Here is a 21,095-nt window from a genome sequence, read left to right as displayed (position 1 = left end):
CAATAATAAAGTAGTTTAATAATGTATAATGATATCTAAAAAGAATACAGAAACTAAAAAGAATACATACTGTTTAACAGTTTAAATTAATATTTAAATTTTAAGCAAAAATGGAGTCGCCATCTAGTTTACGTATACTAAACTAGGAAACTCGATCATTATTGGAAAATGAATATTTTCTTTGATTTCTATAGTAAGGACTACGATTAACGTTTGAAAAATTACAATGAAAGGGCATACGTAATTAATAGAGATAATTAATTCCTAAATATTTGTAATTTAAAATATGGAAATAGTATATTAATATATTTTATAGCATTTTTACAGTAGTATTTACTTAAAAAAGAAAAAAGGAATGTTAGTTTTCAACATTCGGGGCGTGAAATAGGAGCTTTTGCTACGTGCGTCATTGATCCTCGAAGGTTTGAAGGTCACCTTGAAAGAGCGCGAAAGCTCAAATGGGAGTAGTAATGGACGCTCTATGAAGTCATTTGAATTTTCGGGTGCATGCCTGTCCGCACGTTGCACATCGCACTGTGGTATAAAAGTAAACAAGACGCCGTCAAATAAGATTTCAATATGTTGCGTGATATAATACACGTTAGAAATACGCTTGTATAGAGTTATTCACTAGTCCTGTTGGTAGCTTACAAATAATACGTGTTGAAAGTTTGTTTTTTATTAATAATAATTGATTATTAATCAAAATTTGCTTTAAATTACTGTAATATAAAATATACTTAAGTGATAATGGACGTTCCGGCTAAAGGAAATATTTTGGGGCGTAAGTATTTGGTTTTTACTATTTTTGCTGTATTTTTTTTAAATAATTAGAAAGTATGTAAGGTTCATTTTATTATGAATAAATATAAAACAGAAATAACTATATTTTTTTTGTTAATTCTGAGTGCGTCTATATTTTAAAGTTGTTATAAATATTTAAAATATATATATATTGTAAATAAAATAGAAGTATTCAGTCAAATAATATAATATTAACAATAAAAGTGTTATAATAAATTCGAAAAAAATAAAGTATAAATTAAAAAAAATGGAAATTGTGTTGCAATTATGTTGCATTACATTGGTAAATCATTTACCATATTTCCCAAAAAGTTCATCCATACCTTTAATTAATACAAATTAATTGAACAGTTATTTGTTTATAATTTAGTAACACTATTTTTTAATAAGCTAATGTTTGTATGCTACGACCGTAAAGGTCAATGACCCGATTTATGTAAATTTACTTTCCTATTCCCTTTTCTCATATGACTTTAAACTTTTGAAGTTCTAATAATATTTGTTGAGAATGTAACACCTCTTTTTATTTCCTAGCTATTTCCCGTAATTGCGTCATTGAACTTTTTTCAAATTTATTATTTTATATTATTATAACATCATATATACGAAGTATATAGAAGTTCTCATATAAGTTATACCCAACAATATTCTGTCTTCTAAGAAACTTTAGAGTTGCTGTTTACTGCCTACAAGCAATTTATCTAGAAAAGCTATTAGCTAATTATTTACTGATATGTATGTATATAGAAACGTGATATGGGTTCTGTTAACGTTTTTCCTTAGAATATCTAGGAAGGAAAATTTAAGTTAAATATTATTGTTGTTTATTTATATTTTACTATAAATATATAATATATTACACATTGTACTTAAGTCGGTCAGATATTAGTCATTGTTATTTCTATTTTTAAACCTAGTCATATAGGAATTTTAATTGCTAATTCTAAGAAATGGTTAATAATTATTACGAAATTAATATTTCCGTAATTTAAAGATTTTCCTGTTTAATTTAAATCATTATCTGGAGGAAGTTATGACAATTACGCCATGGAATCGTCAAAACTAGTTTGATCAGCCATTATTTTGTGTATTGCCATATCTAAATGTGTTACGAATTTTGATAAGAGAGAGGTAATGGCTGACCTATAAACTCATTTATGTAATGAGTAAAATATAAATAAATACATTCGGATATATTTTAATGAAATGATAAATAGTTATATAGCAGGGTAGGAGAAGGAAATCTAGTGTTAAGACACTCCGTTCCATACGCACAGCTCAATTTTCGAAATATTGCTTATTCCTAGAGCGAGGAAATAACAACAATTTTTCCCCCGAGTGGGAACTGCCTCAGTACATAAAGGCTCACCCTTATTCCCCTTTTCTTATTGTACGGCCTGTCCATTGTAGAGGTTATCTGTAAGAGATTGATTGCAGCGATAAAACACTTTTGCATACATTTTATATTTTTAGCTTTACGCTGTGTTCCACATACAACAACGGCCTTCAAAGATTTTATTGATTTCCGTCCGAATCGTTTTTCGCAGATGCAAATGGAAGCTAGTGTTAAAACACTCCGTTCTCCGCTGAATTTGTTGAGGCATTGTGTGCTTAGAGGCGGGACTCAACGTCTCACTTTGCTTTGTTAATAGAGCGAGGACATAAAAAAAAATTCTTTACCCTCAAGCCAATAGTAAACCTTACCATGAGTAGAAATCAAACCCAACACCGGTGCGTTTACAGCTACACGCTTGTGCCTTTGCACCACAACGGCCTTTAATATTATTATATGCATTTGTGTTTCTGTTTTTCATTAAAGACTATTTTATCCTATTTATTTATTTTGTTATAGGATTAGTACCCGCGCGGTACATTTTCGCGGTCTTGGGTTCGATAGGAATGGCGATCGTCTATGGGTTGAAAGTGAACCTGTCCGTTGCTATGGTGGGCATGTTGAATCACACAGCCCTAGAATTAGCTCATGAAGCAAGAAATGTAGAAAATTCAACTGTCGTTACTGATGTAGACTGTGAGCCTGCTGGAAGCTCTTCCGTTGTTAAGGTAACGTTATGTTTTATTTGTTCTTCATATAGGAAATGAAAATTATACGCACATTTACGTATAATCTATACATTTCGGGGAGTGTCCCTTAGAACTGCACAACCTAATTCCTTCTGCCCGTTTTTACCATAGAACCTTTAGGAGTAGAGATTTTTTTTTATTGTCGATATGCAAGCATTTGTCCGCTATCTTACCTGGTGGTAAGTGACGATGCGAACGATGGTGGAGCATGCTTACCTAGATAATTTTAATGAAATTTTCTCTCTATTTTTTTAAAATCCCTTTTGATATTTTTAGAACCTATAAATAGATTGATACTAATGTATAAATTTATTTATAATTGTGGTGTTTTCGATATCAAAACATGTATGCGGCTTCACGGCCTGTTAATGGGATGAAGGGAATGACCTTTTGTTATCTTGCCTATGGCGTACACTGCATACCAATATTTTAACAGAAGAAATAATATACCAATAATAATAACTTAATTAAGTCCTTACATTACCTTACCATTGACGTGTGGTATGGGAGGAATAAAAAGTCGAATATTCTTTATAATAAAAACATTATATTAAAAATATTTTAATATATTGTTATTTAATTCTCAATCTTTTCGTTAAAAAATATTGAAAAACAGCTGTAGATATGGTCCATCAAATTTCAAAGTATTCAAGCCTTTTTATTTTTTCACCCACAAACGAATCTAATTTCGGTCTCTATCTAAATAAATTCCGATATTGCTTTGGATTGCTTCCAATAAATTTATGCATACTAAAAATTTATATTGACCTTACTATAGACATAGACATTGCAAAATAATCATTTGTTATATCAACCTGCACTTTTCGAACATTGTAAAATAACTAAAGTAAATTCGTAACTTGTGTTGCTGTTGAGGCCATTTGTGGCACAGGAGCATAAGTGTGCGACTGTTAAGATGTTAGTTTGTAGGTTCGATTTCCACTTGAGGAAATAAAATATTTGATATTTTTCTCGCTCTGGTAACGAGGCCACCATTCAACACGCAATACCTCCGAATTCGGCGGAAAATGAGAAACAGAAGTGTTTTAACGGGAACAGTGTCTAAAAACTAAGTATCCAGAGAGATTTCCTTTGAAACCACTTTTACTTCTCTTGAGTTTACATAAAAATTAAGACCAATAAGATATACTCGTATGGTCAAATGAAATTGGAATGTATTTATTGGAATACTTTCTAATGGATTTTAATGAAAATAAATGGTAGAACCAAAGTGTTATGTAATTTCTGTTTGTCGCCAGTTGATGGAGCTTTTATGATCCATACGGTATTAGTTTGGCTATTTACAGAATTAGTTTGGCTTCACTGAAGATATATTCGTACTCGTACTTGGTACGATTGGGAAATTTGCACCTATTTTGGCTATTTCGTATAAGTTTTAGAATTTTATTTGTTAAAGTGTTAAAGTGTCTGTAAAAATAAAATATTTCGAAAATTATTATAGAATACTGAAATAATTAAAATTAAATCAAACTTTAAAATTAAACTTCACGATGCATTCCGAACACAGCAGAGGAACACAGCAGGGTAGGCAGAGGGAACCTAGTGTTAAGACACTCCGTTCCCCACTTTCCACTGAGTTCTGGAGACAATCGAACCCGCAACATCGTTTAGCATCATTATCAACATCAACTTATTTGTTTTAGGAAGCAGATGGACCTTTTCTTTGGTCGTCAGAAATACAAGGAATAATATTGAGTTGCTATTTTTGGGGATATTTCGTGTCTCAAATTCCCGGTAAGTCTTCAACGTATTTGCTATGATCAAAACCAGCTGCTTTAAATACTTGTTATCTAGGTTTTTCCATAACTGTTGCAAGGAAACTTATATTAAGAGACTAACTCAAGAGTTCAGAGTTTAAATTATACTAAATTTTCTGATCGAAGTACGATAATAATAATTCGTTATGCTAGTAACTATTCGTTATGGTAGTAATTGGAAATGTCCCGGGCTAGATGAAGTGGTTTCGCAGTTCACATTCCGTTTTCGCAACACAATTCCAGGATGCCCTTGACTCTGGATCGTTACCAACATTTTTGACAACAGGTGTAACATTCCTGTCATACAAATCCGGATGTACCACGGAGCCCAAAAACTATCGCCCAATAACATGCTTACCTACCATCTATATGCTCCTTACATCTATTCTGAATAAAAAAATCACAGGACATATTGTTCGTAACAAAATTTTGGCACCGACTCAGAATGGATGTAAGGCTGGTGGCCGTGGTACAAAGGAACTTCTTCTCATTGACACAACTATAAGCCAACAGGTAAGACGGAACAGGAAAAATCTCACTACTGCTTGGATAGACTATAAGAAGGCATATGATTCAGTGCCACATACTTGGCTCTTGAAGGTCTTGGAGTTAAGATAAGATAAGATTGATATTACTTTGAGATCATTTTTGGAGGCTTGTATGAGACAATGGGTCACTGTCCTTCGTCATCTAGGGGAGTGTGATATTCCTGCAACGTCTGAACCGATAAGGATAAAGAGGGGTATATTTCAGGGTGACAGTCTGAGTCCTTTATGGTTTTGCCTAGCTCTGAATCTTCTTAGCACTATGTTAGAGGATTCAGGTTTAGGCTTTCGTCTTCGCCGGGGGGGTAAGGTCATATCTCACTTGCTGTACATGGATGATCTGAATTTATTTGCGTCAAAACGTTCTGATCTTTTGCCGCTACTAAAGGTAACTCAAACTTTTAGTAGTGATATAAGAATGCAGGTATTATTGCAGGCATTATTACAGTTGCTTCCTAATTTCTATATTATAACATTCTCTTGGTTCGACAAAATATACATTGTCATAGCAAAAATAGTGACAGTCATACGATAGGAACGAGAAATAAAGATAAGCTTGTTACACCAAGTTTTCGCCTCCAAAAAGTTAATAAATCCTTTATGGGTCTGAGCATACGTGTATATAATAAAATTCCGCAGTGTATTCTCAGTTTGCCACTACAAAAATTTAAAATATCTGTAATAAAATTCTAACAAGTAAAGCGTATTACACAGTTCAAGAATATTTAGAGGATAAGCATGTATGGAATTAATGTCTATTGAATGTAATGCAGGACAGCTGTCAGCTAATGTAATAGATTGTACCATTGACTTTGAAAAGAGCAACTGTTGAGTTTCTTGCCGGCTCTTCTCAGCAGAACTGCCTTCCGAACCGGTGGTAGCTTTTTATTCATATGTTCATTCGACGATTCAAAAGTGCTTGTAATAATTGCCTATTTGAATAAAGAATATTTTCAATTTGAATTTGAATTTGAATGGAATTTGGCGTCGATAAATGTGCTAGCATGAATGTAGTGCGGGGGAGTGTGATAAGATCTGATAATATTTGCATTTCAGATTCTGTTTCCTTCAGAACTCTTGGTGAAGGTGAGACTTATAAATATCTAGGAATGTCTGAAGCATTGGGTATTGATGAGCGGAGCATAAAGCAATTGGTGAAGGAGCGTTTCTTTAGTCGCCTGAAAAAAGTGCTTGGCAGCCTTTTATCTGGTGGCAACAAGGTGCGTGCTTTCAACGGTTGGGTTATGTCGCTTTTAGCCTATACTTTTGGCATTGTAAGATGGACACAGACTGAGTTAGACTCCGTAGATCGCCAAATACGTAAATTGTTGACGACATACCGAATGCACCATCCGCGTTCGTCTGTAATGAGACTGTATATCCCGCGTAAGTGTGGAGGTCGTGGCTTTTTGAATGTCAAGAACCTCCATAACCACGAGCAGTCTTAGAGAATATTTTCTCAAGATTGACGTGGATATGCACAAGGATGTGGTAACAGTTGACAAAGGCCTTACTCCTCTTTCTTTGGGCAAAGAGAACTGACGTCGGCCTGTAGTACTTACTACTTCTGATCGCATGGCTGTATGGAAAAGCAAGGAGCTGCATGGTAGATTCCATAGAGCCCTAGTGGGCCAGGACGTGGATACTGCTTCATCATTATCTTGGTTACAGTTCGGGGATCTTTTCGGAGAAACTGAAGGTTTTGTCTGTGTAATTATGGACGAAGTTATCAAGACACGGAACTACCAGAGACATTATGAAAGATGGCACTATCGACATCTGCCGGGCGTGTCATCGACCTGGGGAGTCCCTCAGACATATTGTCTCTGGTTGTTCTCATCTTGCTAATGGTGAGTATTTGCATAGACACAATCAAGTAGCCAAGATAATACACCAGCAACTTGCTCTTCAATATGGCGTTGTAGAATTGGAGGTGCCTTACTACAGGTACAATCCCATGTCTGTTCTTAAAAATAGCTGTGCTTTGCTCTACTGGGATCGGTCTATTATTACTGACAGGTATATTGTTGCCAATAGACCTGATATAGTACTAGTAGACCGAGTGGCGCGCCGCGCAGTGATTGTTGACGTTACTATCCCACATGATGACAATCTCGTGAAGGCCGAAAAAGAAAAACAATCTAAATATTTGGACCTAGCCCATGAGATTACCGCCATGTGGGATGTCAATGCGACTATCATTGTGCCGATAGTGGTTTCGGTTAACGGTTTAATAGCGAAAAGCCTCGACCAACACCTTAAGAGGCTATCGCTTAGCTGTTGGATCAAGAACCGGATACAGAAGGCAGTATTACTTGAGACGGCACGTATTGTGCGGCGGTTCCTCTCTCTGGAGCCCTAGCCACCGATGGCTTGGACCCTTGTCCCGCCCTCGGAAGAGTGGTTTTATATATTTTTAAATGTATCTTTTTTATAATAATTTATATTTAAAAATGTAAAATTGATTCACTAATTTAATAAAAGTATATTCTATTTGTTAAAGTTCAAGAAAAGAAGAAAGCAGACACACATAACATCGTTTACTTATAACAGCATATGTGGTGGAGGAATAAAAGTTATTAATACTATAGTCATAGTAGTATTTAGTAGGAAGTAAACTAACCTTTCTCCTCCAGGTGGTCGTATAGCAGAATTGTTTTCTGCCAAATGGGTGATGTTCTTCAGTGTGTCCATTAACGTGGTATGCACTTTGCTCACGCCGGTGATGGCCGAAGCTCACTACGTGGCAGTGGTTGTTATGAGAGTGGGGGAAGGGATTGGAGGGGTGAGTCGATTTTTTCTAATTTACTACATAATTTAAGTATATTTGTCGTTTTTTTTGTCGTTAAACATTAATTTAGGCCAGCGGCGCAGAGGCACAAGTGTGTGGCTGTAAACGCTACCGGGTGTGGATTTGATCCCCACTCGAGGAAATTAAATTTATATTTTCATTTCTTCGCCCTGGCGTCGAGGCAAAGCGCGGCAATACACAATGCCTCCAGAATGAGGTGGAAAATGGGAAACGATGGGAACTAGGTTTCCTCTGTCAATCCTGCTGTGTGTGTGATACAGCGTGAAGTTGAAAAAAAATTGTAAACAGTCTTACAGCGCCACCATCATGGGCGTAGGGATAGAACAAGCCGAGCGGGCCGTGCCCATCCCATAATAATGTTGAGACTACTCTACAAATTTAATATTAAAAAGCCATGTAACATTAAAAAAAGACGTTTAAATGAATATATAGTCTATTTTAATATTATTGTAAATAATGATATTAATATAATTTTTAAGGCATTCCACTATCGTGACTATCGTGCTGCAGTAGGACAGGTTCCAACTGTGACCGCGAAGGTTGTGGATTCGATTCCCACTTGCTGCAGTAGTAGCGGGTGCATCTGACGAATTAATGTATATATTTCTATTATATAATAAATAGGGTGTAACATTCCCCGCGATGCACGTGCTCCTGTCCAAGTGGGCGCCGCCGGCCGAGCGCAGCGTGCTGGCGGCGCTCGTGTACGCGGGCACGTCGCTGGGCACCGTCATATCTATGCTGATGGCAGGCGTGCTCACTGCTAATATTGGTAAATTTATTATTCAATGTTAATTTATTTTTTAATGTTAGGTATATATTAGACATTGATACTAGTAATAGGTAGAGGGATTTCCTTTTATTTTTCGCTATTTTTAGAATTATATGTGTTGGTTGGCGGGTCTAAAACTCGCATTTTGTTTATCAGACTGCGGAGACATTAATAGTTGTTAATGTTTTTTATAAGCAAGTAATTATATTGTCACTACGATAATAACGTATTAATAATATACGAGTATGTATATTAATTGTTTGAGCTTTTTTAATTTAAAAAATTTCAATTCCATTAACGTCCTCTTGTGACTTACGTAAATGCGCTCATTCAATTAGGTTGATTAATTTTTTTAAAAGCAGTTTTATATAACATGATATAGTCTTATTTATAAGTATAAAGGACCTATATTTGTTCTACATTAACATGCTAAGAATTTATTTTATACGACATGTATATCTATCTATACATATATTTCTACTAAAAAAGTGTCTCATCGAATGGACTGAAACTTTAGTTTTCAATGTATGGATATTGTTTTTAAAATGATATGACAATAAATAGTTATCTTTAGAAGCGGGCGAAGCCGCGAGCGTCAATAATATGTATACAATTACAATATTACTAATATTACCAGGATGGGAAAGCGTGTTCTACGTGATGGGTGGTCTGTCCTGCATATGGTGTATCCTGTGGGTGTGGTTGGTGCAAGATTCTCCTCAAACACAACCTCTTATCAGTAAGGAGGAGAGAGCAATGATTGTGGCATCACTTGGAGGAAACGATAAAGAACATAAGGTAGTACCGTTAGATTGTTTTAATATAATTTACAAAAAAAAAAAATTATTATATATAATAATTTACAAAACATAATAATTTCAGCATTTAGTTATAGAATTTTTCTCGGATATTATTTTAGATCGGATTGTAGACGTTAGAGTGCATTTAGCATTGACTAGTATTATATGTAATTAAAGCTGTATGCACTGCATAGAAAGCCTCGAAAGCATTGTTTAATAAGTTATCTTTTAAAAGTTTTCTATAACTGAGAAAGTGTTTTTATTTCTTTTATAACTTCATACTGCATTCCGCTTATAGTAGGGTAAGCAGAAGGAAGTGTTAAGACATTCCATTCTCCACTTTCCATCCAACTCAAAGCCGTGATTTGTATAAGAAAGCTTAAATTTAATAACTTATATATAATAAAAAAACGTTTCTAGAAACGTCCAGTGCCCTGGAAGGCCGTATTTACGTCAGGCCCCTTCCTAGCCATCCTGGTGGCGCACGCGTGTTCCAACTGGGGTTGGTACATGTTGCTCATTGAACTGCCCTTTTATATGAAACAAGTGCTTAAATTCAATATGACTGAGGTAAGATCTTCTCTCCTTGTATATCTATACATATAAATAAAATTGATATGTCTGTCTTTTATTATATTTTAAAATTTAATATTTTTACAATTATAATACAAAATAAATAATTTCAGAATGCCGTAACAACAGCTTTACCATTCCTCTCACTATGGATCTTTAGTATTGGGCTCAGCAGGTTCTTAGACTGGATGCGCGGGAAAGCGTATATTACTACAACCACTGCTAGGAAAATTGGTACTTTGTTTGGTAAGTTTTCGTATGGTACCTGTACATATAATATATCTTTTACACACATATCTTTTATCACGTATATCTTTAAAAAAAATAATTAAATCACCTTCACGCTGTATCCCGCATACAGCAAGGTAAGAAAGTGTTAAGACACTCAATGTTCCCCACTTTCCGCCGAATGCTGGAAGCATTGTGTGTTGAGTGGCGGAACTCAACGCCGCACCTTGCCTCGATACTAGAGCGAAGAATTGAAAATATAAATTTAAATAAATATTTCATTTCCTCGAGTGGGGTGCAGCTGAAAAAAATAACATAAAAAAATATATTTTTTTAATGATTGTCCCCAGCGTCCGCCGTCCCCGCCGCGTGTCTCCTGTGGCTGTGCTACGTGGGCTGCGCGCGCGCGCTCGCCGTAGCGCTCACGGCAATCGGGGTTACTTCTATTGGGGGAATGTTTTGTGGATTTCTATCAAATCATATAGATATTGCACCTAATTTTGCTGGTGAGTATATGTGAAGACCTGCACTCATACCTGACTTGCACTTGTAATGGACCTGCATTCACACTTAACGTGTGCTTAACTTGACACTTAACGCTACTTGATGCACACTTATCCTAGACCTGCACTTGCTTTTAATCCACCAACTCCTTCCTTTTCTTATAAAATGATACAAATATATTAAATCATTCTTATAAAATTATACAAAATCTTTTACACTATCTTAACATATATATATATATATATATATATATATCAAAATTTTTACATATTTTCTTTATACCTACTGAACAAATGCAGTACTTATGGATTTATATCACATACAGACACGTCTAGCTTATAATACAAAATATCCTCGTATTTACATCGGGAGTTAAAAAAATAATAAATAGGAAATATTTGTATAATTATATTTGTTTTTCTAATGATTTATAGGAACTTTAATGGCAATGACGAACACCGTGGCGACTATACCGGGAATCGTGGTGCCCATATTTGTGGGATTCTTGACACATGATAATGTAAGTTGACATTTTTAGTATTTGACATTTTGAAAAATATTTTTGTCATTTAAAAAAATAATTATATTGAATTATTCTTTAAAATCTATAAAACAATATATTAAAATTATTCGTGGCGAAGAGGCCGACTGGCAGGCATGACTGTGAACATATTTACGCCTGTGGGTTCAATTCCTACCCGGGAAATGAATTATTTCCTACTCCTTGCTTAGATAAAAAGAAAAAGTGCGCGAGTTGTTTCGTCATTCAAATTTAAATAATTGCAGTGGGTAACAGCTTGTCTTAATTGCTTGCGTTAGGTTCCCTCTGCATATACTGCAGCCTGCATGCAGCATAATACAGCATGAAGATATAATGCTAAGTGCAAATTAGCATTATAGCTTATCATCGCATTGTAGCTTATAGCTTTAGCGTTTTATAGCTTTTATTAAATTACTTATAGGAAATTAGTTTATATTATAAATTTTCATTAATTTTTAAATCAAAATAAATTAATATAACTAAAACTTGTCTCGTTACAGAAAACGATATCAGCCTGGCGTGTTATATTCTTTGTTACAATCGCTTTGTATATTATAGAAATAGTAGTTTATACATTATTCGGCTCTGGAGAGCAACAGCCCTGGAACGATGTGACAGAAGATGAACCAGAAGAAACGCCATTGAAGAATGGAAATAAAACTCCTGTTTAATTTATTTTATTATAGCGAGTGTTATTAGGGAGGCAAGGGGAGGAACACTTTTGATGTTACGATGCATTATAGCATCAGCATTTACAAACAAAAAAAACAAAGGGAATTCTTATCTAAGGGTATTATAATCTCTTTTTTAAACAAACGAGTAAAGTCAGAACTAACGTAAATTGCAAGTGAAAACTTTCAATATCGTACGTGTCGTTAAAGAAAAAAACTGTGATAAGAACACCTCCTGTAACCTGTTACACAAATAAATATTTTTTTAATTGAGTTGAACGGCCTAAAAATGTTCATTATACAATGAAATGATGCATATTATCATATCATTACGATACATACATATTGAATAAATAAAAAAAAATTAAAAAATGTAATCTAATTACTTAGATATAAAACAATAAGTAAAGATGTTTATATGCGTGTGCCATAAAAATAGTACTTACAATACTAGTTATAGATAATACACATTTTTATAAGCATTTAATACTGATTAGAGTATATAAAAAATATATTTTTCATTCATTTATGGCATAAGAATATTGATTATATTGAATTTCATTGTCACCTGCAAAATTTCACATACACTAACACAAATAAGCACTTATAACAAGTGAAATTAAACTTTGTATAAAATTGCTAAGTGCAAGTAACGGACAAACAAACAGAAGTTAGAAACCCTAAAGTACTTTTTAAGGGTACCGTACCGTAAAAATATAGTTTTTTTATACTTGATTATAATATGAGCTAATTAAATTTTTGTACTTTTATATAAGTAAGATTTAAATTTTATTCAATTATAATTTATTTTAATAAGTAAGTGTGAGCCATACATAATACTAAGATGTTTTATAAACTATAAGTACTTATTAGGACTAAGAACAATATACTTATATATACTTTATACAATATTTGTCTAAATATTTATTTATATAAATATTGTTAATTTATTTGTCTTTAGAAGCATTGTTTTAATATAAATGGATATAGTTATTAACGCTTCATAAAATATTTTCTTACCAAAGACAATTCTGTATCAATAAATGTAGCAAAGCAAAATCCATTTTTTTTCATTTTTCTGTTTTATAAAAACAATATATATATAATATATGACATTGAGTTCTGCCACTTAAGACGCAATGCCTCCAGAATTCGGCAGAAAGTGAGTAACGGAGTGTCTTAACACTAAGTTCTCTCTGCCTACCCTGCTGAGTGCGGGATAAACTCTGAAGCTGAAGAAGAACTTCTATGACATAAAATATATATTTTATAGAAATGTACAAATTGTTACAAATGTATCTATTATTTGGTAGGTACATACTTAAACCATAGTAATAATAGATTGGTTTAATGATTTCTGCCATCTTATATCTATTCTCATTTTATAGATGTTTATTTCAAACAATAATAAATTACAAGTATAATAATATTTACATATAACCCTAGCAACCGTCAAACAAACATGTCAGGAAAAATTTTCACTGTTGATATAAATTAATAAATAATTTAGAAAAAGTACAAAACCATAAGAAAATTGGATACAAAAATATGATCTGGATTACTAGAATTAAAACAAATATTGGTAAAAGATGGCACAAGAGTAAAAAATAGTGACGGATGCCAGGAGGACAAGTGCACTCCCAACACCACGGGCGGAGATGTTGCCCTTCGAATTCGCAACCGTCGTCGTCAGAAGACGACTATCGCACTGCGCCTTCGACTGCGGGTTCGGAGGAAGGAATGTCAGAGTCGGAAGGGCCGGCTTTAAGACCACGCCGGCGCGCCGACATCCCACCATCGGAGGGTTTGGAGCCAGGAGTGTCGAGGATGCTCAACAAGGCTCCCGCTACCGGTGGTAAAGTGCCTCGCATGAGATGGTCTCAACATGGTCTCATGAATGAGAGTGTCATGCGTGCGTACTATAGGGCAACAGAGGGGGGAACTAACCTCACTGCGTATCGTTCAAGGTTACTGTCTATGTTTCAGGAGCTTGAACCAACAGCGACCGTTACTGCACAGCGACTGTCGGACAGGGTGCGGATCATTCAGCGACGTCATCTGCTGGATGAATCCGTACTGGAAAGGCTACGCTTGAGCTTTCAGCAGGTCAATACTACCAACAACAACAGTTGCGACATCCGGTCACAGTTCCAGCACGCCAACATTGAGTCGCAAGGTAATATTGAGTTGTCTGTGAGTGCCCAGGATGATGAGCGATTGAGGAGAAGCTTGAAAGATGCTATTTTGGAATATGGTTCCATTCCGGTAAATCTCACCAAAATTACGTCGTTTGCCTATGCATAGACGTAACATAGCACTAGTGAGGATTCTAGATCAACATTTGCCAAGTCATTTTAACAACTGTAACGATCTTACTGATACGCATTCATTGTTGTATTGTGGTGCTGTAGCTGTATGTCGTGTTGCTGGTGTACAGTTCCCAAATAAAGGGGGTACCAAGGCTTCAAAGCATACGGTGCCGGCATGGCAGTACGACACTGAAAAGCGTATCAATCTGACTAGAATCCTCATTGGCAAGTTAATAAGTTTCAAGTCAGGTAATCGTCGACCGAGGGTCATGCGGTTTGTGGCGGAAGCATTTGCTGGAACAAATTTAAAGCCCAGTGAGTATATGGCTAACGTCACAAACCGTATTGACTTTCTGAAACAGAAACTCTATGCATTGGCAAAACGCATTAGAAGATATAGAGAACGATGGGATCGATACAATCAGAATAGTGCCTTTCAAAAGAACCAACGGAGTGTATACAGGAAATGGGAACGTTCTGGGGATAGTGTGGTTAATTGCGAGATCCCGAATCCAGATGCTAGTGCTGGTTTTTGGCGTAGTATATGGTCGGCTCCTGTTGAACACACTGAGGGTGAATGGTTTTGTGATATTGTGAAAAATTGCGAAAATATTATACCAATGCCATCAATAAAAATAAGCGAAATTGACGTGAGGTGTGCTATTCGTTATGCTAGTAATTGGAAATGTCCCGGGCTAGATGGGTTGCATAATTTCTGGCTGAAGTGGTTTCGCAGTTCACATTCCGTTTTCGCAACACAATTCCAGGATGCCCTTGACTCTGGATCGTTACCAACATTTCTGACAACAGGTGTGACATTCCTGTCATACAAATCCGGATGTACCACGGAGCCTAAAAACTATCGCCCATCTAATAATACAAATACACTAAACCATTAAACAATTTGTACACCCAACCTTTCTAGAAATTTATAATGTTTAATGGAACATAAACTTTTAGTAAATAAATCTGCAGGCATTTCAGCAGTTGGCAAATACTTGACATTCACAATATTGTTTGCTACACATTCTCTACAATAATGATATTTAATGTCAATGTGTTTGGTTCTCTTGTGGAAAATTGGATTCACAGTTAACTTTAGAGCACTTTGATTATCATTAGAAAGATCAATACTGTACAATTTATGTGTTATTTCATATTGTAGATTTCGCAAATACACTGCTTCTTTACATGCTTCAGTTATCGCCATATATTCGGCTTCACTACTGGATAAGGCGACAGTTTTCTGTTTCTTTGCCTCCCATGATATAACACAGCCAGATAAAGAAAAACAAACTCCAGTATATGACCTTCTATCAATAATGTTTCCACCCCAATCAGCATCAACAAACCCTTCTATTACTGAGTTTCCATCAGCAGAATACTTTAAACCATAGTCTCTAGTATATTTTAAATATCTCAATAACCGCTTTACATATGCACAATGTTCATAAGAATAACAATTATTAAATTGGCTTAAATATCCAACTGCATATGCAATATCTGGCCTAGTTAAAACTACAAGATACATAAGACTTCCAATTATTTGTTGATATGGAAAACTACCTACACAATGTTCATTCTTGGATACATTTAACTTAATTTCCATTGGAGTCTGAACAGGTTTACATTGTGTCATGTTAAATTTATGCAACAACTGATCAATATAATCTCTCTGACTTAATGTTATTGTTTTCTTACATTTATCAACAGTAACATTGACACCAAGACAGTTTTTTATTTCACCTAAGTCTTTGAGCTTGAAATGACTAGCAAGAACCTGCTTTAAATACTTAGTCTCATTAGTATTATTAGAAAAAATAAAAAAATCATCGACATACAATGCTACAATAGTTTTCAACTGACCTAGCATTTTAGTATACATACATGGTTCTATTTTAGATCTAAGATAGCCTATGCTTAACAAACATTCATCTACCTTCCTATACCACGCTCTTGAGGACTGTTTGAGCCCATAAATGGCTTTCTTTAATTTAAGTACTTGACCCTTTACTGTTCTTTCAGTAAAACCTTTAGGTAAATGCATATAAATAGTTTCCTCAAGAGAACCATTCAGGAAAGCAGTTGTTACATCAAGATGTGTCGTATCCAAACCTAGTTGTACTGACAATGCAAAAAGTAGCCTAAGAGTAGTATGTCTAACTACAGGAGAGAAAATTTCAGTAAAATCTACACCTTCTACTTGTGTAAAGCCTTTAGCAACTAGACGCGCACGATATCTGACTTTATTTTCACTGTCATACTTTTTTCGAAGCACCCACTTGCACTGCACAGCCCTACCATCTTTTGGAGCATCACTTAACTCCCACGCATCATTGTCTTTAAAACACTGTAACTCCTCTTTTACAGCCAACTTCCACTGCTCCTTTTCTGGTCCATTTAAAGCATCCTCAAGAGATAAACCTGCCACATCATCCCGTAATTCACTGTCTACACACAGGTTTGATATCCCATATCTTTCTGGAACCTTCTTTATCCGTTGGGGCCGATCTTGCAGTCTTATTTTTATATCATCGTTCAGTGAGCTGTCTGCGTCTTCATAGTCGCTTGGCATATATGTCTTATCATCATCTTGAAAACTTTCTGTTGAACTTACAGAGCTGTCTTCTCTTGGGATTGGTTCACTTTCTTGTAGTTGTGTATCATCAGTGCTATCCCCCACTGAATCAATATTCTGACTATGCACCTCAATGAGATGTTCAGATTTTGATTCCTTCTCAATGATGATCACATCTCTACTAGTTGTCACACTCCTAGTTTCTGGATTGTAGACTCTATATCCTTTTATATTTTCTGGAAATCCTATCAGGATACATTGATCTGCTTTTTTGTCCCATTTCTTGCGCTTTTCTTTTGCCACATGAACCATCACAGTACTTCCAAATATTCTGATATGACTAATATCTGGTTTGGAGCCAGTCCACAACTCATATGGGGTTTTATTATTCAATGCCGTTGCTACAATTCGATTTTGCAGGTACACTGCAGTATTGGTGGCCTCACCCCAAAATTCTTTTCCTAAATTTGCATCAAAAAGTAAACATCTTGCCTTTTCCACAATTGTACGATTAAATCTTTCACACAATCCATTCTGCTGTGGCGTGTATGGATTGCTCTTTTGATGAATTACACCAGCACTGTTCAAGTAATCTTCAAATTCTTTGCTGCAATACTCTAGACCATTATCACTTCTTAATACTTTGATTGTTTTCTTTGTTTGATTTTCTACCTGAGATTTAAAAATTTTGAAACATTTTAAAGTCTCATTCCTGTGTTTCAGAAAATAAACAAATGTCATACGACTGTAATCATCAACAAACAGTAAGAAGTATCTTGAGCCTCCTATAGATACATTTTCCATAGGCCCACAAATGTCTGTATGCACAATATCTAGTAGATTACTGCTTCGATGTCCTGTGCTTTTAAATGGTAACCGGCATTGTTTCCCTTCACAACATGTTGTGCATGAAGATTTGCTTATGTCAACTTTTTCATCAAGTTTCATACCCTGCACCGCATTCTTCATCTTATTCAAATAATCTTTGTTTACATGTCCTAATCTGCGATGCCATGTTATTCCTGACACCACCGATGCTGCCAAACATTCTTGTTTTAACAGATTGACTTTGTACACTCCGTTCATCAACACTGCTGTGGCAACCAACACATTCTTCTGATTATATACCGAACAACCATCTTCCGTGAAAGATACACTGTTGCCTTTCGTAATCAGTTGGCTTACAGATAACAAATTCGTGGTAAGACTTGGTACACAGAATACGTTTTCCACTATGATGTCGTATTCACGGTTGTCCGTTACTGTCGTTATTTTTACATCGCCAGTACACGATACTGAGACCTTTTCACTATTTGCAACAACAATTTCTTTGCATTGTTCATACTGTGCATTTATAACCCAACTTTCATTTGCTGTAAGATGCATACTCGCGCCCGAGTCGATATACCATTCATCTTTGTAGAAATTTCCACTCAGAAACACTGCGCTAAAAGCATTTGACTGCACTCTTTCCTTATTTATTTTCTTATTTGACGAGTTATTTTCATTATTTGTACATTGGTTTTTATAATGGCCGAACTGTTTACATCGATAGCACTTTATCTGTTTGACGTTTGACGTCGGTAAAGTAGTGTTGCCTACGTCACTTTTTCTGGCCATAGATAAATTCGAATTTTGTTTTCCTCTGTACTTAGAATGAATTGCAAAAGCACCACTAACTTCATTCTCATCATAACTTGCCAAATCCATATCCAGCAATTTCGTTTTGATGGAATCTGCTGTAATAGGTATTCCTGAGTGCTCTATTGCCATAATCATAGGGGAGAAACGATCAGGCAATCCCGCCAACAGCAATGATCCTGTCCACTGGTCATTTATTTCAAATCCTGTTCCGCTGAGCTTCTGTGCAGTATCAATAATCTGCGTCACGTATGACGTCATCGAATTACAATTCTCTCGGCGAATCGAAATTAAATTCCTTAGTAGACTTATTCTACGTGAAAATCCGTTATCATCGAAAAGTTGTTTAAGCTTATTCCACAATTCACTTGAAGTTTTAACGTTTTTTACATGTACGTACAGAGACGGGTCGATTGTCATTATTAGTTTGGCTTTTGTTTTTGCGTCATCTGCAGTTATTTCTTTTCCTTCTTCTGGCCACACGCAGTGCTTAGTGCCTTCCAAGATTAGAAAATTTTCTGCCGCGAAACACCATTCACTATAATTATTACGCCCCGTTAGCTTTGGTACGTTCACAAAATAGTTTGTCGACATTGTTAAATTTCAATAGGAATATACACTGCTATAATCTGCAAAATACTTGTAATTATCCTTTAACACTTGCGATGCAAAATTCTTGTTAAAATTACAAAATCGCGAAATTTATGAGCGCGGGCCCATAACCTATAATAAAACAACGTCTCTTTTCAATGACAGCTAATAAACAGTCACTTGTTTATTTATTTTTCTTTTTATTTTAGATATCATTACAACAGCCCAATAACATGCTTACCTACCATCTATAAGCTCCTTACATCTATTCTGAATAAAAAAATCACAGGACATATTGTTCGTAACAAAATTTTGGCACCGACTCAGAATGGATGTAAGGCTGGTGGCCGTGGTACAAAGGAACTTCTTCTCATTGACACAACTATAAGCCAACAGGTAAGGCGGAACAGGAAAAATCTCACTACTGCTTGGATAGACTATAAGAAGGCATATGATTCAGTGCCACATACTTGGCTCTTGAAGGTTTTGGAGTTATATAAGATTGATATTACTTTGAGATCATTTTTGGAGGCTTGTATGGGACAATGGGTCACTGTCCTTCGTCATCTAGGGGAGTGTGATATTCCTGCAACGTCTGAACCGATAAGGATAAAGAGGGGTATATTTCAGGGTGACAGTCTGAGTCCTTTATGGTTTTGCTTAGCTCTGAATCCTCTTAGCACTTTGTTAGAGGATTCAGGTTTAGGCTTTCGTCTTCGCCGGGGGGGTAAGGTCATATCTCACTTGCTGTACATGGATGATCTGAAATTATTTGCGTCAAAACGTTCTGATCTTATGCGGCTACTAAAGGTAACTCAAACCTTTAGTAGTGATATAGGAATGGAATTTGGCGTCGATAAATGTGCTAGCATGCATGTAGTGCGGGGGAGTGTGATCAGATCTGATAATATTTGCATTTCAGATTCTGTTTCCTTCAGAACTCTTGGTGAAGGTGAGACTTATAAATATCTTGGAATGTCTGAAGCATTGGGTATTGATGAGCGGAGCATAAAGCAATTGGTGAAGGAGCGTTTCTTTAGCCGCCTGAAAAAAGTGCTTGGCAGCCTTTTATCTGGTGGCAACAAGGTGCGTGCTTTCAACGGTTGGGTTATGCCGCTTTTAGCCTATACTTTTGGCATTGTAAGATGGACACAGACTGAGTTAGACTCCGTAGATCGCCAAATACGTAAATTGTTGACGACATACCGAATGCACCATCCGCGTTCGTCTGTAATGAGACTGTATATCCCGCGTAAGTGTGGAGGTCGTGGCTTTTTGAATGTCAAGAACCTCCATAACCACGAGGTATGCAGTCTTAGAGAATATTTTCTCAAGATTGACGTGGATATGCACAAGGATGTGGTAACAGTTGACAAAGGCCTTACTCCTCTTTCCTTGGGCAAAGAGAACTGGCGTCGGCCTGTAGTACTTACTACTTCTGATCGCATGGCTGTATGGAAGAGCAAGGAGCTGCATGGTAGATTCTATAGAGCCCTAGTGGGCCAGGACGTGGATACTGTTTCATCATTATCTTGGTTACAGTTCGGGGATCTTTTCGGAGAAACTGAAGGTTTTGTCTGTGCAATTATGGACGAAGTTATCAAGACACGGAACTACCAGAGACATATTATGAAAGATGGCACTATCGACATCTGCCGGGCGTGTCATCGACCTGGGGAGTCCCTCAGACATATTGTCTCTGGTTGTTCTCATCTTGCTAATGGCGAGTATTTGCATAGACACAATCAAGTAGCCAAGATAATACACCAGCAACTTGCTCTTCAATATGGCCTTGTAGAATTGGAGGTGCCTTACTACAGGTACAATCCCATGTCTGTTCTTGAAAATAGCTGTGCTTTGCTCTAC

General features: G+C 35.8%; 1 protein-coding gene across 1 annotated transcript; it reads left to right on the top strand.

The window, feature by feature from the left end:
• Positions 1–231: 231 nt before the first annotated feature.
• MFS3 (major facilitator superfamily transporter 3) lies at positions 232–12,816 on the top strand. Its single transcript, XM_085185301.1, has 11 exons — positions 232–784; positions 2,657–2,865; positions 4,551–4,641; positions 7,846–7,994; positions 8,646–8,793; positions 9,431–9,591; positions 10,014–10,163; positions 10,280–10,412; positions 10,745–10,900; positions 11,333–11,418; positions 11,940–12,816. The coding sequence occupies exons 1-11, from the start codon at positions 751–753 to the stop codon at positions 12,108–12,110; spliced, it is 1,488 nt and encodes a 495-aa protein (XP_085041427.1). The 5' UTR covers positions 232–750; the 3' UTR covers positions 12,111–12,816.
• Positions 12,817–21,095: the final 8,279 nt, after the last annotated feature.

This window comes from Heliconius melpomene, chromosome 5 (assembly GCF_056956725.1).
Source record: "Heliconius melpomene rosina isolate 202511_hmr_F chromosome 5, ASM5695672v1, whole genome shotgun sequence".
In the NCBI taxonomy this organism is placed as follows: Eukaryota; Metazoa; Arthropoda; class Insecta; order Lepidoptera; family Nymphalidae; genus Heliconius; species Heliconius melpomene.
The sequence above is the reverse complement of the archived record's forward strand: the minus strand, read 5'-3'. Positions and strand labels throughout refer to the sequence as shown.

Excerpts from the sequence above, each read along its gene's own strand:
- MFS3 (XM_085185301.1), top strand. The coding sequence starts at position 751 with ATGGACGTTCCGGCTAAAGGAAATATTTTGGGGC. Across the intron at positions 7,995-8,645 it reads TGGGGGAAGGGATTGGAGGG|GGTGTAACATTCCCCGCGAT; the intron begins GTGAGTCGATTT and ends TATAATAAATAG. Across the intron at positions 10,413-10,744 it reads GAAAATTGGTACTTTGTTTG|CGTCCGCCGTCCCCGCCGCG; the intron begins GTAAGTTTTCGT and ends GATTGTCCCCAG.